The sequence below is a fragment of the Mauremys reevesii genome, linkage group 3 (assembly GCF_016161935.1).
Source record: "Mauremys reevesii isolate NIE-2019 linkage group 3, ASM1616193v1, whole genome shotgun sequence".
NCBI classification, from domain to species: domain Eukaryota; kingdom Metazoa; phylum Chordata; order Testudines; family Geoemydidae; genus Mauremys; species Mauremys reevesii.
In genome coordinates this window covers 146,142,602-146,167,582 of record NC_052625.1, presented here as the reverse complement: position 1 = coordinate 146,167,582, position 24,981 = coordinate 146,142,602, and the positions used below count along the sequence as shown (strand labels likewise).

Genomic DNA, 24,981 nt, shown 5'->3' with positions numbered 1-24,981 from the left:
TCTGCCTAAACATACCCTAGCCCAATGAGTCCTGCTACATATAGAAAATAATTTTTCATACCAGGTTCAAACCTTACACAGCATTTCTGCTTATAGCATTGCTACTCCGTGTACCTGCAGCCCAGAGAACAACCACAAACAAAGGGAAAGTTTCTTTCCCCATTTTAAAAACTTCTAGCCTTCCTATTGGCTTTTTTGATTAGGTGCCCTTTATTTTTATTTTTTTTTAACTCTGGGGACTTTTTAACCCTTTACAGGTAAAGCAAGTAAACAACAGCTACCAAGATGGATTTTACAGCTAACTGGCTGGCTGGGTGTCCACTAAAGGGAGCTACCTTCCCTGCCTTTATTTATCACACCATCACTGGAGGTTTTTAAGAACAGGTTATACAAACACCTGTCTGGGTAGTCTAGGTTTACTGACTCTTGCCTTAGCACAGAGGTGGCTGGACTTGATGACTTCTCAAGTTCTCTTCCAGCCCTACGTTTCTGTGTTACACTCATAGACTTTAAGGCCAGAAAAGATCATTGTCATCATCTAGTCTGACCTCCTGCATATTGCAGGCCACAGAACCTCACCTACCCGATCCTATAATATACTGAGTTACTGAAGTCCTCAAATCATGATTTAAAGACTTGAAGTTACAGAGAATTCTCTATTTACTCTATCTTAAACCTTCAAGTGACCCGTGCCTCATGCTGCAGAAAAAGGCAAAAAACTTCCAGGGTCTCTGCCAATCTGACCCAGGGCCGCCCGGGGCCCCCAAGAGAAAGCTCCGGCCCCACCTCCGCCTTCCCCCATCCCCCGGAGCCTCAGCGCGCCGCGTACAGGAGCGGCCCTGAACAAAGCTAAAGCAGTGTGGCTCGGGCGGGGCCTGAGTTCCGCCCTGAGCTCCACCCTTCTCAGAGCCGCATGGTAAGGGGGCGGGGCTGCGAGCTCCAGGGCCCCGCTGGAACCACGCTGCTGCAGCGCTGTCCAGGGCCGCTCCTGGATGCGGCGCGCTGAGGCTCCGGGAGACGGGGGAGGCGGAGGTAAGCAGCATGGCAGGGAGCCGGCGGGGGGGGCGGTTGGATAAGGGGCAGGGAGTCCTGGTGACAGTCAGGGCACAGGGAGGGGGCAGAAGTTTGGGGGGAGCTGTCAGGGGACAGGGAACAGGGGTTGGATCGTGAGCATTCTGGGGGTCTTTCAGGACTCAGCTGGATCGTGGGCATTCTTGGGGCAGTCAGGGGACAGGGAATGGGGGGGTTGGTGGGGTCCCGGGGTGGTGGTTGGAGAGGGGGTTTCGGGGGGTCGGTGAGGGGACAAGGAGCAGGATGGGTCGAGGATTCTGAGTGGGGCAGTCAGGGGGCAGGAAGTGGATGAGGGTCAGAGGGGGGCAGGGCCAGGCTGTTTGGGGAGGCACAGCCTTCCCTACCCTAAAGCTCATTCAGCAGTTTCAGGCTTGCAGACAGCTATTTAACACAAAGAGCCAAGCTGTTATCTTTTTCCATGAGGGAGGGATCACATGAGAAGAGCAATATCCTACACCACCTACCTCCTTCCCAACCCGACCAAGGGAGACGCCCCCCCCCTCTGCATTCCCTGAGGCTTCAGAGGGGTTAATTCAGTGGTTCTCAAACTTTTGTACTGGTGACCCCTTTCACATAGCAAACCTCTGAGTGCAACCTCCCCCTCCCCTTATAAATTGAAAACACTTTTTTATATATTTAACACTATTATAAATGCTGGAGGCAAAGTGGGGTTTGAGGTGGAGGCTGACAGCTCATGACCCCCAGTAATAACCTTGTGACCCCCTGAGGGGTCCCAACCCCCAGTTTGAGAACCCTTGGGTTAATTTAAGTTTAGCACCCTCTGTCCATTCATGTGCTATTTTGAGCATTTCAGTTTTCACAACATAGGCTCATCCCAGATTCTAGAACAAGCTCAAATGCTCAGTTCATGGAGTATGTACATAGTCTATACTAAAGACAAACCCACAGTAACCGTCTCCAGTTTGTGAGGGACCCCATGGAGCCAGTCTCTAGGAAACAGATAAATGCATGGAGGTTAAGTCCATTAATGGCTACTAGCCAGGATGGGTAAGGAATGGTGTCCCTAGCCTCTGTTTGTCAGAGGGTGGAGATGGATGGCAGGAGAGAGATCACTTGATCATTACCTGTTAGGTTCACTCCCTCTGGGGCACTTGGCATTGGCCATTGTCGGTAGACAGGATACTGGGCTGGATGGACCTTTGGTTTGACCCAGTATGACTGTTCTTATGTTCTAAGCTAAATGAATCCAAAGTTATGGAGACAGATATGAGTCAAGGAAGCCAGCAGAGTATCAGAAACCTGGAAAAATCTCTGACTGGAAGGGCTCAGGCGTTTGGTCACAAGCTGAGGTGGTTCAAAAGTTTTGGATTTTTTTTTTAAGCAGAATTTTTTTTATTGTTTCTTTAAACAAACACAGCAAGCAGCAAATATTTGGCCACACACCTCTGAAACCCCAAACCATGTTCAGGTTTTGGCAGACTAATTTCAGCTTTTCAATTAAAAAAAACACAACAAATTTTGAAGGAAAGCAGACATTGTCCATGATTTTTTTTTCTGCTTTTAAAAAACCCCGTTTTCGATCCAAAAAAAGTTTTGACGGAAAATATTTGTCCAACCCTTTTAATGAGCTTTAGTGCCTTTTAGCACTAGCTGATGCTGAGAACCTTGTGATACCTTGTAAAGGTGACTTGAAAAGAAATTTTCTCTAAACTGGGTTTGTGCCGAGATGCGGAAGGTTTTTGAATGTTTATTTTTTCCTAGGGCTTCCCCTGGGAATGGGGGGGCACAAGTGGAGCAGTTTGCCCTGGGCCCCGCAGGGGCCCCCACGAGAATATAGTATTATATAGTATTGCAACTTTTTTTTATGAAAGGGGCCCCTGAAATTGCTTTGCCCCAGGCCCCCTGAATCCTCTGGGAGGCCCTGATCTGACCTGGGGGAAAATTCCTTCCCAACACCAAATATAGCAATCAATTGGACCCTGATCATGTCGGCAAGACCCACCAGTCAGACACCTGTGAAAGAATTCACTGTAGTAACTCAGAGCCCTCCCCATTAATGTTTCATCTCTGGCCAGAGGCGCCGACTCTGTGGGTGCTCCAGCCCTGGAGCACCCATGGGGAAAAAAACAGTGGGTGCTGAGCACCCACCGGCAGGTCCCTTACCCCCCCCCCCAGCGCCTGGCCCTGCCGATCAGTTTGTCTGCGTCCCCCGCAGTGCCTCCTGCCAGCCGCCATCAGCAGTTTGGCAGCCTGCTAGGGGAGGAACAGGGGGCGGGCTTGGGCATCGAATGGCCCAGATGCAGGGAGTGGAAGGAGTGGGACCAGCCCCTTCCAGCCACTGAGACGCTGCTCTGCAGCCCTGCGCGACGGTTGCCTGAGAGAGCAGGGCTAGGGAAGTAACTCCCGCTGCCTACCCGGGCTTGGGTGCTTGGGTCCCCAGAAGCCGAGCCAGGTGGGGAGCAGGGGGTCGAGCACCCCCCCGTGAAATCTGGAAGTTGGCACCTGTGTCTCTGGCCATTGGAGATATTTGCTACTAGCTGTCACAGATGGCTCATAGGCCATTGTAGGCAATCTCATTATCCCATCCCCTCTATAAATTTATCAAGCTCAGCTTTGAAGCCAGTTAGGTTTTTTGCTCCCCACCAAAGGCTATTCCAGAACTTCACTCTGCTGATGGTTAGAAACCTTTGTTTAATTTCCAGCCTAACCTTGTTGATGACCAGAGTATATCCATTTGTCCTTGAGGTGCTTGGTTTGGTTGCAATCCTTCCCAACAAATGTGTTGCCTTGCTTGGGATACAAGCTTCAAATAAAAAGCAGCAAAGAGTCCTGTGGAACCTTAAAGACTAACAGGTATATTGGAGCATAAGGACTCTTTGTTGCTTTTTACAGATCCAGACTAACACAGCTACCCCTCTGATACTAGGCTTCCAATAGCTTCTGCAACTTTAGTTTAAAGTAATTCCAATCCTCCTCCACATTCAGATCCTTGAGTTCTTCAGGCTAGTCCACTTCCCTAACTAATTCTCTTAATTTTTAAAGTTTGCCCTTTTGAAATCAAGGATCCTAGTTACAAACTTATTTGCAGACCTATTTTTGTTTATCCTTCCATTTAATTTAAATTGAATTAGCTCATAAGCACTTCATGATAATGAAGGGAGAATGTGAGTAGGTAAATATATATATTTGTGTAAAATCTGGCTTAATGCTCTGTTTCTGAAGAGGTTTTTACTTGAGTCCAATTCACATTATGAACTTTGGATTGTATTGCAGTAAGTTTTTTGTGTAAATTTGGTGGAAATTGACAAAATAAACCATGGAGTTATTTCTAGAACAAAATATTAAGTTGCAAGATTTTATATTTCATTGTTTCTTTCGTGATAATTTCCTGAAGATAGTAATGTCAGGAGAACAAATAAAAGCAATGTGTACTCTAGAATAATATAGGAATATAGTCTTCTCTAAAAGGTGTGAAATACATTCAACCCACCTATTTTTGAGCTAAAATTGCAAAGAATATGTTTTCTCTTCTTCCTTTTTTATTCAGTTTTTATGTCAAAGGTCATAATACACTTTTCTCTTAAGAACTGAGATACTGAAACTGACTTAGCGGTGCTAAGACTCACTTGTGGACTTTTACACATTTGTAAATATATAGGGATCTAATGCAGTGTCGTGTTGAAAGCAGGACAATTTGTGGAATAGAAGAAAAAATACAGTACATAAGAGCTTATTGTGTGTTTATTCTTACCATAAGAAAATGTTGCTGTTCTGTGAGTTGTATTTTCTATTGTCTTTTTTTGGGGATTATGTTTGTTTGGCACATTGGCTAAATGTAAAATGCCATGTACATCTTCTGGTGCTATATAAATTAGTATAGTAATAACACATTTATAATTTGTTAGTATGCATTTTTGTTTGTTAAATTTTACATAATTTAAAAAGGAAGTATGGCATTATGGTGCTTGAATTCTTTTTAGATACCAACTTTATTAAAAAATAAAGAGAATTATTGACAATACAAATCATTTTCTCACATAAGTATTACAAGATAGGGTTACAAATATAGAAGTTAAAAGATACTGCAGAGTTGATTTACTATAGGTTGTGAGGTATAGTAGGTATGCAAAACAGAATTAAAATTAATTGCAATACAACAGTTTCACTTGTAATGGAAAATATTTCTTTTGTTTTCATTTCAGACTGTGAACAAGTACAGCCTCCATTGTGGCTTCAGACTCTTATGAATGCTTGTAGACAAGCAAGTGATTTTAGCATTCAAGGTATTGCTATTTCTCTGGTAATGGACTTGGTTGGATTGACTCAATCTGTTGCTGTTGTCACTGGAGAAAACCTAAACAGTGTGGAAACTGCACAGCCCCTAAGTCCAAACCAAGGAAGAGTTGCTGTAGTTATCAGACCTCCTCTTACTCAAGGCAACCTGAGATATATGGTTGAAAAGACAGATTTTTTCAAGGTACAGTAATCGTCTTACAGCCCATACATTTATTTGATCTTTAGACTGTATTTCCAGCAACAAGAAGACACACTTTCTTTCCAAGTCTGTATCAACAGCCTTGCCCTTCTTGTACTTTCTTAGGTTATGGAATAAAACTTCCTTACTGGGTGATATGACAATTGCTATTTTCTGTTTTACAGTTTAAATTAAAATATTTAGCCACTACTACTAAAGGTGTTCCACACAATGTAGGTCTAAACAGCTGATTTGAATTGGTCTTTTGGAAATATAAATGAAAGAAGTGAGTTACTAGACTAAGATGATGTGAGAGGTAGCCAAGACATGAAACTGAGGGAAAATGTTCCGGGTAAATAAGGGTTTAACAAAAACAAGTAATACTAATGACTAGAGCTGTCAATTAACTGCTGTTAACGTGTCCGATTAAGGCATAGCACAATTAATGTGTTAATTTTATTAACGCGCTTTAATCGCAAATCCTCTGGGCCGGAGGGCAGCATGAGCTGCTCCAGAGAACCTATGTCTGGTCAGGCTTGGTAATACAGGCCGCCACCTGAGGGTGGAAAGAGAAGAGGCTAGAGCAGGGGTTCTCAAACTGGGGGTTGGGACCCCTCAGGAGGTCGCGAGGTTCTTACATGCGGGGTCGCGAGCTGTCAGCCTCCACCCCAAACCCCGCTTTGCCTCCAGCATTTATAATGGTGTTAAATATACAAACAAGTGTTTTTAATTTATAAGGGGGGTTGCACTCAGAGGTAATTTATAAGGGGGGAGGGATAGCTCAGTGGTTTGAGCATTGGCCTGCTAAACCCAGGGTTGTGAGTTCAATCCTTGAGGAGGCCACTTAAGGATCTGGGGCAAAAGTGGTCCTGCTAGTGAAGGCAGGGGGCTGGACTTGATGACCTTTCAAGGTCCCTTTCAGTTCTAGGAGATTGGTATGTCTCCAATTATTACCTATTACCTTTAGGCTTGCTATGTGAAAGGGGTCACCAGTTCAATAGTCTGAGAAGTTCTTTTTACTGGGCTAGAGAAAGACATGGTTCTCATCCCAGCTCCAGTGGAGGGGTAGAGATCTTAACACACACCCCTACCTCCCCCCAGGGTGACCATATTTTTTAAAGTAAAAACAGGACAGCCAGGGGCTTGCCAGAGCCGCCCACCCCCTGCAGGGCTCGTCCAAGCTGCCCTCCCCATGCCTCCCGGGGATGGGGCCACCCTCTTCCCCCTCCCCCCCCGTGCCACCCCCATCTGGGGCTAAGTCCTGTGCTGCCCGCAGCGGGGGCTACCCCTCCCCAAAGCTCCACTCCTCCCCCAGCTGAGGCTGATCTCCTCTCCTCCCTGCCCCCTCCGAGCGCTGTGCCTACTCCGGCTGAGGCTGATCCCCCTCCCCCCAGCTCTATGCCACCCAGGGGTCAGCTCTGAAGCCAGCACTGCCCGCCAGCAGCAAATTTCTCCACTTTCCTGCTGGCGGGCAGTGCTGCCTTCTGCTGATCCCAAGGCAGCAGCCGCCACTGTCTGCTCTCTCCTGCAGCTGGAACAAATGCCCTGTTTTGGCAAAAAAGTAGGGACGGGTGGGACAGAGCTGAAAAAGGGGACTGTCCTGGCCAAAACGGGACGTATGGTCACCCTAGGCAGCCCAGGCCCTATTGTTCACGGCTGGCCCCTCACTCCTGGGACCAGCTCCTCTGCATTGTACCCTATTAATGCTAGCAGGCTGCTCGCTCCGGGACTACCCCACAGAGAACATGGGCCTGGCGAGCTCCACCTCCCTGCACCAGCCTCTCCTCTCCTGCAGTGTGATGAGTCCCTGAGGTAAAATCCACCCTCCTTTGCAAACAAGGGCTCACTCAGCTGAAGGGAGCCTACCTAGCTTAGTAAAAGGAGGTGAGCCTGGCGAGTGCAGTACCAGAAACCACCCTTCCAGATGCAGCAGCAAGACACCTTCCTCACCCTCCTCCTGCACAAGTCATTGCTTACTTCCCCCCTCCCGTGTCTTGTCCTCCCCCAACACTGAATGCTTGTTTGTCTGAACGATTGGCTGAACAAGAAGTAGGACTGAGTGGACTTGTAGGCTCTAAAGTTTTACATTGTTTTATTATTAATTTCAGTTATTCTTTTTTACATAATTCTACATTTGTAAGTTCAACTTTCATGATAAAGAGATTGCACTACACTACTTCAATGAGGTGAATTTAAGTTTCTTTTTTACAGTGCAAATATTTGTAATAAAAACTAAATATAAAGTGAGCACTGTACACTTTGTATTCTGTGTTGTATTTGAAAATGTAGAAAACATCCAAAAATATTTAAATAAATGGTATTCTATTATTGTTTAACAATGCGAGTAATCACGATTAATTTTTTAATCACTTGACAGCCTTACTAATGACTTATAGAATGTGAACTGTTTTTTAAAATTATTTACAAAAGAAACATTTTAATTTTACATTATAATTGCAATATTAGATATAGAATTCTGGAGACAAATTACACTAGCTCCACTCTTGTGATTTAGGAGTCATTAGAAATCCTCAGCAAAAGAATATTCTGTAGTAGGTAGTTAATTATCATAGTACTGAAATATTCTATTTTTACAAAAGTAAACTATTAAGTACTGCATCCTCATGGTGAAATTTTATGGGACTTTATACAGTAGGGTATTGCAGTGTTTTTTGGCTTTTTTATAGAGATATAAGCAATGCATAATCACATAATTTTCCCCCAATTGTTCATATTTTTCACTGACACTGCATATGTCCCTTTCATTGTGTAAAGCTAGTAATTCTTCAGAAAAATACAAGATATTCATTGACTTAAAATATATTTTCATTTACAAAGCATGTAGCTTTAACTCTGTGGGACCAGTTGGGTGATGGAACTCCTCAACATCATCAGAAGAGTGTGGAGCTCTTTTACCAGTTACACAACCTGGTTCCATCTTCTAGCATTTGTGAGGATGTTATAAGTCAGCAGCTGACCCACAGAGACAAGGTAAATCTTCCCTCCTGTTTGTGTGATTATTAAAAGATGAGTTAAAGGAACCATCAGGAAATGTAGTAATAGAGTGACATGTGCGAGTAAGGGACTTGGTAGCTCATAAGACAGTTTGAGCTATTTTATGTATATGTGCGCGCACACACACACACACACACACACACACACACACACACACATTGATATATAAAGAATTATAACATGTTTATAAAATTGTGAACTCTCACAAATCTTAGTGTCTGAGTGCTTCATAACCACTAATTAATTTATTCTCACAATGCCTCTGTAAGGGAGAGGGAGTGTTATTGTCCCCATTTTTCAGATGGAGAGTTAAGGTGCAGAGAGATTTAATGACATAACCAAAATCATACAGAAGTCTGTGGTAAAGCTTGGAATTGAACTGAGATCCGAGTACCTGAGTCCCAGACATAAATCATCCTCCTTCCCACCTCCTCCTCCTTCCCTTTGTAGCTTTCTCTCAGTCTAGGTCCACTCTTCCTCCTGCTCTCTTCTCATGTTGCATTCTGACCAACATTATAGCAAACCCTATAACTTCTGCTCCTTCTCCAATAAATATGCCTTGATAATCGATCTATTTGTTGGCATGTTCTGCTGTCTCCATTTCTCTTCTCAAAACTTGTTACTCTTTTTCCAACTTAGCTTTTCTCATTGCCATGCCCTCCATGAAGATCTTTTGTCACTCCTCCTGAAAGTGGTGGCAGTGCCTTGGGTCCCTCCTCTCTTCATTTAGTTATTTACAGACTCCCTCACTTATTTTCCTTTGGGGCCCACTCGATTTTGGTCTCTTCTATCCTTGCCATCCATTTTCCTTTTTTTGGTTGTTTTGAGGTCTCTGTCTCTTCTGTCCTCAACTTCTTACCTTGGGTGGCTTCTAATAAGACGTCTGCTATATCTGCTTCTTTTAACATTATTGGCTCATTGTCTACTTTGGGTACCTTTTCTCTCTAGGCTCCTATGACTCTGACTTCCTGGTTCTCATTCTGCCTTTATAACTCATTCAGCATCTCCTTTGATGATCTTTAAGAACTGATGTAAAGCTCAATCAGCGCCATTTGCAGTGCATCACAAGAAGTTTTATTACTCCTACAAAACCCAAGAACTTTTCTGCATGTTCTTGATCACTACGTATTGGCACTTTTTTCATTTAACTGTTTATATATAGAGAGAGCATTCTTGTAACATCTCTTTTCCTAGGCTAGAAAGTGAGCAGTTTCAGTCTTTCAAATGATTGAGCAAGCTTACATCCCTTCCACTTTGTGTGGTTCCACCCTGAGTCCCTTTCTTCTCCTGCCACTTGCCCTCAGGAGATTTCTGTGCTGTTAGATATTGTGGCAGTACCTTTGCCAAGTCCTGTGCACTGCTAGTAGGTGAACTAACCTCACAATCATTGCCAGTTTCCCCTGCATCTGCATCCTTGTTTGGAACTCACCTGGGTCAACTCTTGAGAGCAACTAGTCCCTGGTTGCTTGTAGGAAATAACAGTTGGGGCTATAGAGTTGTCTGCATTCTACCAAGTATGATTAGACTAGGCAGAATTAGATTTAAAAAAAAATGTCTATGGATAATATAGATGTTTAAAAATAAATACTCTCAATTTTTTCTCTGTTTAAACTTTCAGAGTTGCGGGAAATTATGAGGGGAGGGTCAGACAATAATTGTTTAATAAAACAAACCTTGAGATTTAAAACTTTATAACTATTGAAACACAATATGTCAACATCACATCAAAATGTACAAAGTAAATATCCTTAAATCAAACTCTTAAATTCTCAGGCAGCATTTTTCTTCCTTTATCAGTGGAAATATGTTTTTTTCTGTTTGTGTGTGTATGGAGAAATCGACATGTAGTGATTAAAAAAATCTAATCCTTTCAAACCTTGGTGCTACTCTTTGTCCCTACCTTCCATCCTTTGTCTCTGTCTTTAGGTGCTGGTTGAACTTTATACTGGCTGTCCAGTATAAAGTTTATACTAGAAGTTCCGGGAGCTCTTTTCTACCTCTGTCATAGTAGTATTTGTTTTGCTGTTGACACTTTTTAAAAAAAAATTCTGTTACCTTTTCTGCTACTGCTGGCTTCAAAAGTTTATTTGCTTCAGGCAGTAATCAGTGTGTGGCATGAGATTGTGTGGTGGACTGCTGCCCTGACTTTCTACTGGTATATTTCTTCAATCCATTATTGCTGTCCATGGGTCTTTATTATCCCAGTATGCCTTGCTTAGCAATTTCTTGGTAATCTTGGCAGCTACTTTTGCTTTGCCCTGAGACTGGCTGTGATGCAGAAAGGATGTGATATGTTCAAATTCTGCTGCTGCAAATTGTGCAAATTCCTGACAAGCAAACTGAGGTCCATTATCTTTAATAAGTATCTGGAATTCCATGCTAGGCAAAGTGGGCTTCACAGCATTCAATGAGATAAATTGTTGTTGACTTTAAGGGATCTGTTTCCGAATAATCCAGAGAGTCATCAGTCATCATCAGGTATACTATATTTCCCAGAATATATTGGTCTGTCTTGCTCAGCCATGTTTCAGAGTATCATAAGAAGAGGTGGACAATTTTATTCAGATGAATAGTTTATTTGCTGAAAAATGCAGCTTTGGCCGACCCAAACTATCCACAAATTTGACCCCATAGTTTCATTTTTCAGAGCTAGCTTCAGAAAGCCGTATGTGCTTGTGTGTGTGTGCTCTGCTATAACGGTCAGTCCACTGGTTAGGCCTCTTGCCTGGGATGTGGAAGACCCAGCTATGAATCCCCACTATTCATTGGGTCAAAGAGAGAGCGAGAATGAAAATGACTCTGTTGCATGGTGATTAAGGCACTCTGTTGGGAGAAAGAAGATATTAATTCAGATCTTGTCTCTGTCCGATTCAAAGGACGGACTTGAATCCACATCTCCTACCACCCAGGTGACTGAAAAATATATGTATTTCTTGCCTTTCTTTGCAGACCATGCTTCTTTTTATTCTTTTAGTCTGAGTTTGCCATTATTTTGTGTGGTGTTATATATCTTACACGGTTTCTAATGTTTTCAAATTTGTAACTGTTTATTTTATTCACTGCTGCAGTAGATAGCAGCAGCATTAAGTTCCAGTCTTCTTTGTTGCAACATGTGTGTTCTGATTCCATTATTTTTCATGCCTTCAACTATATGATCTCTAATAAATTTGTCTGTAAGTGTGCCAGAGTTACATGACAAGGTTAACTGGTGCGGCTTGGTTGTGTATTGGTTTGTAGTTTTGAGTTTCATTTTGATCAGCTGTATGGAAAATATACTTCTCATATGATATAATTTTTTTAGGCACAAGTATTTTTCTAAAGCATCTAAGATTTTATTTACATCTTGCCTGTCTTCATCTGCCAGCTTTAAGTGCTGACATATAGCAAAGCAGTCCTTACCCGTTGCTTTATTCAGAGTAGCCATTCCGCCTGCCATGCTTTCTTTGTTCAGTCCTGCAGCCACTTCACAGTTTGTCCATGAGGCTTGGAAGCAGCTCCATTTTTCATAGACTTCTCCATGTATTTGTTCGATAGCAGGTAATGGGATATTTGAGTCATTACTGATGTCACTGAGTGCCTCTGCTCAGCCACAACAAAAAGTTAAAGCAGTAAAAACTTTTATTTTGACACCATGTTAAGAACATGATATAAAGAGCATCCAGTGGAAATCATCTACACAAACTGTGCACAAGTTTTATTGATCTTACAAAACCCAGGAACTATGCTACATATTCTTGAGCACCGTCTGCTGGCATCTAATCAATTAATTATTAACAATTTACTTATGTTCAGATAAAGCCCTCTTATAACACTCTTTATATTCCCCTCATGCTGACCTCTTTGTGTCCCTTGTGGTTCTGTTTTCAACCCCTTCTCTTTTCCCTCTTAACTGTGTTTAGATGTCTTTAATGCCATGATTTTTAAGTACCGGTACCTCTTCCATGAGATTGATTACTGTTTTTTTCACAAGCTGACCATCACATCTTTCCTCCTAATCACTCTCTCTATTTCTGTCACCTTCTCTATCACCTGTAAGAAATGCATTTGTCCTGGATATTAAATGTTCTTATTGTTTAAAATTGTACATAGGTGGGTTTTTGTTTGTTTGTTTGTTTTTTGCAATGACAATCTATTCTTGCCTCTCAGGCTTGGTAATAAAGAACCATCTTTAGGTAAAGTGAGAAAATGGAGAATCTGACTAAAACCATGTGTCCATTTCTTCATAGTGTTCATCTGACCAAATATTAATAGGATATACTTATTTTTTTATTGTGTACTTATTTACCTATATTTTATTGGGATTGGAATATTCTGAAACATTGGGAACCTGTCATATTTACTCCTTATTTTCTAAAATCAATAGAAAGATGTTGGTAACATGAATTCCTTTTCATATTAAACTTGGGGAATTAGAAAACCAAGCTCAGTAAGGGGGGAAATAAACACCTTTCAAGATAATTACAATTATGGGTCTAAAAACGTGGTAGTGTCTTTTTAAGCATTCAAATAAATAGAATTGACTGCACAGTGAACTGAAATTAGTGATTCTTTTAATGTGTTTGTAATATTTTATTATAATCATTTTCATTCTTGTCTGGCTTTCCTTTCACTGGGGGAATCATAGTCAATTTGATCTAACGTATGTTTTGTTTTACAGAAAATAAGGATGGAAGCTCATGCAAAGTTTGCAGTGCTTTGGCATCTCACGAGGGACCTTCATATTAATAAGTCTTCTTCCTTTGGCCGTTCCTTTGACAGGTTGGTTATCATTAGGGCCTTATCAAATTCACGATCAATTTTGGTAAATGTCACAGTTTCAGTTGTTTAAATCTGTGTTCAGAAATTTTCCCACCAGACCCCCATCACTAGCCTCACCTTTCTCAGATAGGATTGTGCTCATACACACAGTTTCTTTGTGTGAATGTGATGAAAGAAAATTAATTTGAATGTTGTACCTTTTACCTACAACTGTGGGACAGCACAGTGAAGTGCTGGATTTCGTCTTGCATTTCATTTGGAGCTACCTCTGTTACTCATTGCTGAAGAGAAGATGGTAAATTCTGTGCACACAGTAGAAAAGCTGATGAATATGTACCACAGAATGGCATAAAAATGTTAAAGATGATTAGGGGCTACTCGGTGTATTAACTAAGAGGTAAGGCAGCTATTAATTTTCTCCCCTGGAAAAGGCTCTCAAGACCTAAGATATGAAAGGCAGAAAATGATGAAAATAGGAAGAGTGTTATTGTCAAGTAAGCCATATTTCTGTTCTCAGTCCTTGAGGATAACACTTATAGATAATGAATAATAATTTAATTTTCTCTGCAACCTCATTTACAGATTTGTAAAATTGTTGCTGTTATTTATATTGCAGTGTCACCTAAAGGGCAACCAAGTTAGGGCTTCGTTGTGCTAGATGCTGTACAAACACAGTAAATGAGAATTCCTCTATTATTCTGATCTGTCTTTACTGAGAGGAAGGGGGGAGGGATAGCTCAGTGGTTTGAGCATTGGCCTGCTAAACCCAGGGTTGTGAGTTCAATCCTTGAGGAGGCCACTTAAGGATCTGGGGCAAAAAATTTGGTCCTGCTAGTGAAGGCAGGGGGCTGGACTCAATGACCTTTCAAGGTCCCTTCCAGTTCTAGGAGATTGGTATATCTCCAATTATTACTGTTAGTTTTTTCTGTCTCCTTTTCTGTTGTGTTAGAATATGTAAATTTCACCTTTTGGATTCAAAATTTGAAAGAGAGGTTCTCATTGATTCCAAACAAAATGCCACTTGTGTGAAACAAGCTGTAGGAAGTATGTCCTGCGATACTCATCTGAACAAAACTAATATGTTACTATTGCTCAGTACGTAGGTTATAAAGAATCATTGCAATCACATCAGTGCAAACTTAGAGAGCAATATAATTTTTTGAAAATCTGAGTAGAGTTTGATTACACATCTCAACATTCCTCATGCATATATGAAAGATAAAGATAGTTGTTGCTTGCTAATTATTTTGAGTGAAAGAGAGGATGTACACTTGCATATGGAGATAGAAAAAGCAAAGAAAGTTCATTGACAGTGGACAAATATTATAGATTAGATTAAAATAGATTATATTGTGTTGTAGCAACATGTTAGATTTATTCCTGGGTTTTTTCACCAGGTCTTTGTTCATCATGCTGGACAGTCTTAACAGCTTAGATGGTTCTACCTGGTCAGTGGGGCAAGCATGGTTAAACCAAGTACTACAAAGACATGACATTGCAAGAGTACTTGAACCTTTGCTTCTACTGCTACTCCACCCAAAAACACAGCGAGTTTCTGTGCAGCGAGTTCAGGCTGAGTGCTACTGGAATAAGTCTCCTCACTACCCTGAAGAAGAAACTGAAAAGCACTTCATGCAAAAATTTAGCTGTGGTGATGGTAAGTACAATTTAACCCCCTCAAAAATTTCTTATTAACTAACATTTTATTAATTTAAATATATATACTATTTTATAATTTTATCCATATAACATGAAACAGATGGCAGAAGAAACACACTGGGTGATTTGCATATTAAATAGTTTTCAGAACTGCCAGCATTTAGGACCCTGGTAATGATTATATTCTTTTTCCAAAAGTTTTTCTTAGTCTCAGTGAAAACTTCTCTGTGGGTTCAACTCTGCAGCATGTCAAATATTTGGAGTACAGTTAAAACAACTTTTCCCTTCTACATGTCACAGTTTCAGGGTTAACTGCACCTTTCACCTCCACCTTTACACTTCCTTGAGGGCATCCACTTGAGGTTTCAGGCTTCTGAGGAATAACCTTTCTCAGTCGGAGACCTCTCTCTCTCTCTCTCTCTCTCTCTCTCAAGACCAGGGGTTTAGGGTATGTCTACACTACCCGCCGGATCAGCGGGTAGTGATCGATCTATCGGGGATCGATTTATCTAGTGTAGTGTAGACGTGATAAATCGATCCCTGATCGCTCTCCTGTCGACTGCTGAACTCCAGCAGTGCGAGAGGCGGAAGCAAAGTCGAGCGGGAGCCGCGGCCATCAATCCAGCGCCGCAAGGACGCGAAGTAAGTAATTTTAATTCGATCTAAGATACGTCGACTTAAGCTACGCTGTTCTCGTAGTTGAAGTTGCGTATCTTAGATCGATCCCGCCCCCTCAGTGTAGACCAGGCCTTAGACTTGCTTTGTGCTGTTAAACAGTCATCCCTATCCACTTTAGAAGTGGTTGAAGCTATCCTATTCATCATTTAATTGATGGGTGAAGCTCTGCTTTATACAGTAAGTAAATGGACATTTAAGTTGCTTTACGATCTTTCAGGATGAAAGGTGCAAAGTACCTTACATTGTATTTAAATGTAAGTTTTTATTATTTCTGCTTATATCTCAAGTTCAAAATCTAAAGAAAAACTATTCATAGTCCATAACTATTTTTTGTGATTTCTTTTTAAAGCATTTTCTCACATGCCTGTAAGCCAAGGACAACTTATTACACCTAAAGAAAACAATGAAAAACAACTTATCATGGATGAAATGGAGAACTTCAGTCTCACAGTCAACCCTTTGAGTGACAGACTTTCCTTGTTAAGTACTAGCAGTGAGACTATTCCAATGGTGGTGTCCGATTTTGACCTTCCCGACCATCAGATAGAAATACTCCAGAGTTCTGACTCTGGCTGTTCACAGTCATCTGCTGGAGACAACCTGAGCTATGAGGTGGAGGCAGAAAGCCTCAGTGCTCAGAATAGTTCTCAGATATTGCGAGAAGACTCACCTGATGAAATTGTGCAACAGGTGGTTATTGACTTGATATGCAAGGTAGTAAGTGGTCTTGGAGAGGAGACCGAATCAGTTAAACATGATCTGCATCCTGATGATGCTTCATCTAAATTCAGTACTTTAGATCACTCTGAGGAGGTTTCTAAAAGTGAAGATCAAAATATTCAAAGCAGCGAGAACAGTTTGTTTGGCAATGACAGTTCTCAGTTGTTATCTGCTTCGACTGAGATTGGACTTGAAAGGCTAACGGATTCATCACCTTGTATTGGAGTAAGCCCTCAGGCCCCCTCTGACCTTACTTTCAGTTCAACAGATGCAAAATCTGGACAAAGAAGTCACAGTAGTATTCAGTTCAGCTTCAAAGGAAAACTACCAGAAAAAATGTCAGAAAAAGAAACTATTGTTAAAGAGGCTGGTAAGCAACCAGGAGCAAAGCCCAAAGTGAAAATAGCCAGAAGGAAAGATGAAGACAAGAAAAAAGCACAAACAGAAAAGCTTAAACAAACTAGTATTTTCTTTAGTGATGGTCTTGATTTAGAGAATTGGTACAGCTGTGGAGAGGGAGAAATTTCAGAAATAGAGAGTGATGTGGGGTCTCCAGGAATACGAAAATCTCCCAGTTTTAACATTCATCCATTGTATCAACATGTGTTGCTTTATCTCCAGTTATATGACTCCTCAAGAACATTATATGCTTTTTCTGCAATCAAAGCAATCTTGAAAACAAATCCTTCTGCTTTTGTAAATGCCATCTCTACTACCAGTGTCAACAATGTATACACTCCTCAGCTGTCCTTGCTTCAGAATCTTTTAGCCAGGCATCGAATATCTGTTATGGGCAAAGACTTCTATAGTCACATACCAGTGGACTCTAACCATAACTTTAGGAGTTCTATGTACATAGAAATTCTTATCTCGCTATGTTTATACTATATGAGGAGCCACTATCCAACTCATGTAAAGGTAACCCTGCAAGATCTAATAGGAAACCGCAATATGCAGATGATGAGCATTGAAATTTTGACACTTCTCTTTTCTGAATTGGCAAAAGTAATAGAAAGTTCTGCAAAGGGCTTTCCCAGCTTTATTTCAGACATGTTATCCAAATGCAAGGTTCAGAAAGTGATCCTGCACTGTTTGCTTTCTTCTATCTTTAGTGCACAGAAGTGGCACAGTGAAAAGGTAGCTGGCAAAAACATCGTTGTTATTGAAGAAGGTTTCTCTGAAGACAGCCTTATCAATTTTTCTGAGGATGAATTTGACAGTGGCAGTACTCTACAGTCACAGCTCTTAAAAGTGCTTCAGCGACTAATTGTCTTAGAGCATAGAGTAATGACTGTGCCTGAGGAGAACGAAACAGGCTTTGAATTTGTCATTGCTGATTTAGAGCAGATTAACCCACAGCAGCCAATGACTTCACTTCAGTATTTACACTCCCAGCCAATAACCTCTCAAGGCATGTTTCTCTGTGCAGTAATAAGAGCTTTACACCAACACTGTGCCTGTAAAATGCACCCCCAGTGGATTGGCCTGATCACTTCTACTCTGCCTTACATGGGAAAAGTTCTACAAAGAGTGGTAGTTTCTGTGACCCTCCAGCTTTGCAGGAATTTGGATAATTTAATTCAGCAGTATAAATATGAAACAGGATTATCCAATAGCAGGCATGTATATACTTTTTTTCTTTTTGCAAATTTGATCATATATTTAAATGTTTCCTTAGCTGTGTGGAGCAAATTCACAACAAACTCAATGTTGCATTTTAGGCCGCTTTGGATGGCATCAATTACTCCACCAGATATGATTCTTACCCTGTTAGAAGGCATCACAACAATAATTCATTACTGTCTACTTGATCCATCTACACAGTATCATCAGGTAAACTTAGTCAAGCATCTGAGAGGCTTCTTATGTCATATTTGTTAAATTTGAGTGTATGGTCTACATTCGGAATGCTTGTAATGTTGAATTTGCTCTGAATTTAAGTTTGAGGGGCTTGTGGGGAAAATATTCAATATATTTAAATCATAATGAACAATTTTTGGATAATAGGATTTAGAAAATTCTTATAAGAGAAAGCATTATTCATTGATAACATATTATATGCCTCCTTAAGTACACAGACCATCAAATTTTCCAATTGTTGTGTGTATTCTCCAAAGATTCAGTTGTCACAAAGCCTTATTCTTGGAGTCATGCTCCTACACAAGAACGAGGGTGGGAATTCCTCCACCTCAGGATTCTAAAGGGTTAGCTCCAGCAGCCAAACTCAGCTGTGGAACTTTTCATTGGTGCCACACTTGACTGTTCCTGAATATGGTTGGGTTCTATGTTCACCTACCTAGCTAACTCTGCTACCTGGATTTACCCTTTTTAGAAACAAAACTTTCTGTCCGAATGTCCATTCTTGTGCCTCTTCCTGCTAGCTTGAAGGTTTGTATATTAGCAGCTTGTTTTTTGGCTCTAACTAACAATATTTTGTAGCTGCTGCTGGGTGCATAGTCTATATATTGGGCATTTGGCCCCGAACCTAATGGACCACTTTTTCTTGTTGACTGTTTAGCTTTATTTAAATACATATTTTCTATCCTTTTCCCCTACTCTTCTCAGTAGTCACCATCAAAATACTTATTACCTGTGTTTGCAAGTAGATGTTGTTGTTGTTGTTGTATTTATTATAGCACTAATTCTGAAGTAATGTTAATCACTTGCAAAGGCATTTACAAAGATATACCATATATACTCGTTCATAAACCGAATAGTTTTGGTAAAAAAGTGACGCATCAAAGAGTGGGGGTCGGCCTATAAATGGGTCTACACCAAAATTTGATGATTTTAAACTCTATGGAATCATTTAATTGAATACATTGTTGTTTTGTTTACCTGGAGCGTCTTCAGGCATGGAGCCCCTCAGTTCCCTGTGGCCGCGGTTCGCCGTTCCCAGCCAATGGCAGCTGCGGGAAGTGATGTGCAAACTGCGGCCACTGGGAGTTGAGGGGCTCCGTGCCTGTGAAAATGTCCCGACCCGCCAGCGGCTTACCCTGACAGGCCAGGAGCCAAAGTTTGCCAACCCCTGAAATACAGGGTTGGTTTATGAAAGGGTCATACAGTTTTTGCTATTTTTACCTAACCATCTTGGGGGATCGGCTTATAAACGAACAGGCTAATGAACGAGTATATATGGTAAGTATGATCACTGTAGACATAGAGATGATAATGGAAAAACCCTCAGACCTTCAGAATATGCCCCAATCTAATTGATAGCATTTTTAATATACCCCCCGCCAAGTTATCTATGTACTCCATGGATAAGTACAACCGTAGCTTTGTAAGCCTTGTGAAGGATCATGCTGGGCTGGATCTGCTTGCAGGATCAGCTGGAAGGTGTCACTACAGGCTCTGTGGTCCTGGATTAAGCACATTCCGCAACTCTTCTGATAAATCCATACAGTCAGAAATACCACTGGATGTCAAGATTTTGTATTAGCACCAGCTACATCAGTAGATGTCTATGGGGATAGGCAAGGAAACTATGCTTCAACATCTTCCAGCCATACAGCACCACTCAATATGCCAGTGTCATATTTGCCTATCGTAACACTGAATTTCTTATATGATGCTTGGGAATAAAGCAGTAAACAGAGAGCGTTGAGTATGGAAGATACACTGGTTAGTTTTGGCCAAACTAAAATCTCTACATACATTGTAATCAGAATATAAGACTGTAGGGTAAATCCCTATACATTCTGAAAACTCACACTTTTTGATTAATATATTTCAAGAGATCAGTGCATCATACAATAGATATTAAAGGTGCTACTTTGTTATTTGAGAATGTTTAAGCATACACTGCTAAAGAAATATGCTCCCTATTACTACTTAAAACACAAATTTATATTAATAGACACATCATTTCAGAGGAATTGAAAAGACATTTTAAAAATACTGATTTTCATTTTCTTGCTGTTACTCAGAACAAACAGGATAAACCATATTACGAAAGCCTATGTAGACAATGTTCATCCTAAAATCGTAGTGTAAAATGTTTAGATGTACATTTTTATTTCTTAATTTATATTGTTTTGCTAATGCTAGTATGTAGATATTTAATGCTGGGTGGTTGTTTTTTTATAATACCTCTAGCTTTTGGTTAACGTTGACCAGAAACACTTGCTTGAAGCACGCAGTGGAATCCTGTCTATCCTTCATATGATCATGTCGTCTGTGACTTTGCTGTGGAGCATACTGCACCAGGCAGATTCTTCAGAGAAAACAACTGCTGCAGCGGCTGCATCTGTTACCACTATTAATCTTGGATCAACAAAGGTCAGAACATCAGGAGTAACATGGTTTGAGTTGTGCGTGATTACCTTTGTCAAACCAAATCTGATTGTATTCCATTAAAAGTAACCTGAACGGTATTTCTTAGAAAAGTCATCCAACTTTTGCAATACTTGAGTTGTCCCCAGGCTAAGAGGGGATGGGCAGCCAGTTTATAATTCATTTACCATTTACTTTGGTAAAATGTATAAGTTCTGACAAAAATATGACTCTCCAGTTAGTACTGTACTGATGACATAACATCACCCATGAAAAATAGTTGAAGCAGAGAGATGGGAAAGTGTTCACATTATAAACCATTTAAAATACTATTTTATGTCTCTAAGGTTATAGAATATTTGTTTAAAATCTTTACAAAAATCTCGCAATATACTTCAATAAACACTTGATCTGACACCCTTATGAGGTTCCATGCTCCATCCACCTCGTGTTAGTGACCTCATTGTATGGAGAGAGGTCATATCAGATCATAGGCTGGTGACTGGAAAGAGTAGGTGACAGACAGGAGGAATTGAACAATATGGTATTTGAGGAGTTTTTCAAGTATTCCAGTAACATGCTTGATGTCCTGCTTCACCTATTTATTGGAGTCAGTTCAAACTCTTCTGCTATTGAAGGAATTTTGTGTTTTTATAAACAAATTCAGGTTATCTGATATGACACATGGATTTTAGTGTGATTTCCACATAGTCATCATGTTACTTTATGTACTACATAGCTGTTCACCTTAATATACACTATTATTTCTTGATATATGTATTAAAAAAAAGGACACCATGCTACAGGCTTTCACAACATATCCACTGAAACCAATAGAATCTAATTCTCTGTATTGTCTTTCTATCAATACCTGCTTCCTGGTCATATTCATGTTGGCAAAAAGACTCTCTGAAATCAGTCTCCTTACAGAAGGGATGACCCTTACTGCATATTTCACAAAGACAAGATCATTCTTTATACTCCAGAATAATTGGTTACCTACGTTTAATTCGTCCATACATCACAGATTGTTCTTGTTTTGTTTTGCCTGAAGCTTCAACATTCAAGAGCACTTGTCATATGCTGGATGTGAGAAGAGCTGTTAAGATTTATCTTGATTATAACCCAGTTAATTCAGGACAATATCTAGGATGACCTTTTCCCATACTTCACCCCATTCAAGATAAATCCTTTGGGTGCTACTACGATGGCCACTTCAAAGCCAAGCATAGAGTTAATATGGTTGGATAAGGAGTTACTGTAAAGAACTTTGTTTGATCTGTTTAATGCTTCAGTACAGCTATGGAAGCAATTATCTGAAGGAGTGCAAAAGGGGCATGGCTAAGCTCTGGAACTCCATATAGAAGTCTATGCTTGCTTCTGGTATTTGCAAGAAGAGAAGTGCTGTCCAAGTATTTCAGAATAGGAGAGGGATTGTTCTCTGAAATTTTCCAGTGTGGTATGTCAGTCAGTTAGAGTATAGAGTTTGGATGCTTGTTTCAATGTGTGCACGTTCTGTTTCTGTGTTTCAGAATTTAAGGCAGCAGATTCTTGAATTGTTGGGCCCAATATCAATGAATCATGGTGTTCACTTTATGGCTGCTGTTGCATTTGTATGGAATGAAAGGAGACAAAACAAAAACACTTCTAGAACAAAGGTATGTGCATGTTGCTAGTTGACATAGATACTTAAATAAATTGTAATCTGATTTACTGGATTTCCAATATTTTTCTTTAGAACCTACTTTAAAAAAAATTCAGGCTGATTTTTGGGGTCAAATGAAACATTACACAAATCCTTTCCATAAGTGCATTTATGTTTATGCATGTGTTTGCATGCTCAAATAAGCACACATTTTTTTTTAGAATATAATTTTTTAAAAACTCATTATTGTAAGTGACTAATATTTAAAATAAAGACTTCAAAGGAAAGTGATGGTCTGTTAATATTTGGTAAACTATTTGTGCCAAAAATTTCACCCAGGTCTCGTTCCTACAAGTTTTTGTTTTTTCTTTTTTTTTTTTCCTTTCCCATAGTTTCTCAGGCATGTCCTTTACTCATCAACTCCTTCTACAGTGGACAACACTAACTATTAACTGTAACAGTAATCTATAGCACATGTTGGTCTTTTCCAGGTTATTCCTACAGCCAGTGACGAACAGCTTCTACTGGTAGAGCTAGTTCGCTCTATCAGTGTTATGAGAACAGAGACTGTTATACAAACAGTAAAAGAAGTTTTAAAGCAGCCTCCAGCCATAGCCAAGGACAAGGTAGGAAAATCACAGAGTTGTTGCTAGTTCATATGATGCTATTTTAGAAGTGATCAATTATATAAGTACTCAAATTGTCCTGAAGGAACATGCTACCAATGTGCTGTAGGTTGGTAACAGCTGTGCTCTACCAAAATCTGTTTCTGGTAATATCTTCTTAATCCTATTGAGTGTAGAAAACCATATCTCTCATTAGCATATTTAGTGAAAGATGCTAGATTGACAGCATTTGAAGGCTGAAGGCCATATAATCAATTGTTTCATATTTCAAAAATAAGCAAGTTCAGGTTAACAAAGTAGCTCTGCCACCTGTACAGTATCATATACTAGTTTAAAATTCACTCTTTTGGATCCTACTAGATAGAAGGATTAATCAGGTGTGACTCTTTTTTTTCATGGGGGCTAAGGTATTTTTAAGGATGGGATGCCCTGGAATCCCCATTCCTTTCACCTTTGTTATTGCTTTTGAAAGGCCTTGTATTATCTGTCCAGTTGAGGGAGGTCTAGACGTGATCTCTGGCCCCTCACCCTGGAGCCTGTCAGTGACATTCTATGATTCAACTAGGATGGAGGGGATACAGGAGAGCACTTCAGAATAACATTAGGTTTTATAGGGCTAAGATTTGTGCTGCCCAAGTGTGACACTCAGACACCCCTCTGAGTACATTGCTATTTAATTTGACCTCAAGCTATCCACTGTTTTGTTTACCTTTTGAAACCTGGTAGTTGGTTCAATACCCACTGTTTTTGTTGAGGTAAACAAAAAGACAAGAGTGGTGACACTGATCTATTGTCTTTCTAGAAGCATCTGTCATTGGAAGTCTGCATGTTGCAGTTTTTCTATGCTTATATTCAAAGGTAAGACAATGAGGCTTTATTGTCCTTTATTGTTTTCTTTCTGTATCATAAGTCAGTAGATAACTATAAAAGAGAATCTGGACATTTTATATCCTCAACAGAAAGCTGCCTCCCTCTGATTTGCTACAACAGACCAAAAGGTTACATGAGAAGAAAACAGTTTTCTCCATTTGTAATCTCTGAGCTATATCCAGGGCCGGCTCCAGGCACCAGCTAAAGAAGCAGGTGCTTGGGGCGGCCAATACAAAGGGGTGGCATTCCAGCTGCTATTGGGGTGGCACGTCCGGGTTTTTGGCGGCAATTCGGCAGCGGGTCCCTCAGTCCCTCTCGGAGTGAAGGACCTGCTGCTGAATTGCCACCGAAGAGTGGAGCGTCGCTTGGGGAGGCAGAAAACCTGGATCCGGCCCTGGCTATATCCACTTAGACTCAGCGTTGCAATGCCTGACTTCTAGGCACACTGACACCTAGTAGAATCCACAGTCCTGAGTTAGGTGGCCAGGCTCTCTAGACAATGCCTGGGGAGAATTAGGCACCTAAGAATGGGAAGCACAAAAACCAGCAAGCTGAGTGGAGAGCTGCCTAAGCTAGCCATTGGAAAATACTGAGGACAGAGATGGCGCCTAAGCCCTGCTCCTCGAAGGGAATTAGGTACATAATGGGAGGCACCTCCCTGGGGATTTATAGCCACGAACCCTCTGTTAGAGTTAGGCACTTAAGCCAGGTCAGTCCTTTCTTGCAGAAAATGGAGGGGGAGGAACAGGTGGAGCTGCCCCCCTTATATTCAATAGCTTAGTGGGTAGAGCACTCCCCCAGGACATGGGGGATCTGGTCTCAAATTCACTCTTTGCCTGTTGTGGAGTAAGAACTTGAACCTAGGTCTCCCACCTCTCCAGTGAGTGCCCTAATCACTGGGCTATAGAGTATTCTCTCAGTCTCTCCTGTTGGAGCTGTTCCACTTTATGTAAATAAATAAATATTCATTGGACTAGAGAGAACGTGAGATTATAGCACAGTGGTTAGGGCACTCACTTGAAAGACCCATGTTCCAATCTGTTCTAATGAATATCTAATTATTTATACAAAGTGGAATAGTTTCAACAGTTTCCTGAGAGACCTGCCCAAGAATACCTATATCCCAGTGATTAGGGCACTCTCCGTGGAGGTAGGAGACCTGAGTTCAGGCAGAATGGGGATTTGATTCTGGGTGAGTGCTCTAACACTGAGTTATTGGGCATAAACAC

The 24,981-nt window shown here is 40.8% G+C and overlaps 1 protein-coding gene across 11 annotated transcripts in view; it reads left to right on the top strand.

Annotated features, from left to right (window-relative positions):
* Positions 1-24,981, top strand: part of DOP1A (DOP1 leucine zipper like protein A) — a 95,593-nt gene that overhangs the window by 48,643 nt on the left and 21,969 nt on the right. For all 11 annotated transcript variants that reach the window (XR_005596086.1, XM_039529879.1, XM_039529876.1 and 8 more), the window contains 10 exons: positions 5,235-5,509; positions 8,345-8,497; positions 13,179-13,279; positions 14,677-14,936; positions 15,966-17,955; positions 18,058-18,169; positions 20,435-20,617; positions 22,144-22,269; positions 22,748-22,882; positions 23,685-23,740. Coding sequence is in view for 10 of the 11 variants with exons in the window: in XM_039529879.1 (XP_039385813.1) it covers positions 5,235-5,509; positions 8,345-8,497; positions 13,179-13,279; positions 14,677-14,936; positions 15,966-17,955; positions 18,058-18,169; positions 20,435-20,617; positions 22,144-22,269; positions 22,748-22,882; positions 23,685-23,740 (3,391 nt within the window). In the remaining variant the exon portion in view is untranslated. The remainder of the gene's footprint in view (positions 1-5,234; positions 5,510-8,344; positions 8,498-13,178; positions 13,280-14,676; positions 14,937-15,965; positions 17,956-18,057; positions 18,170-20,434; positions 20,618-22,143; positions 22,270-22,747; positions 22,883-23,684; positions 23,741-24,981) is intronic.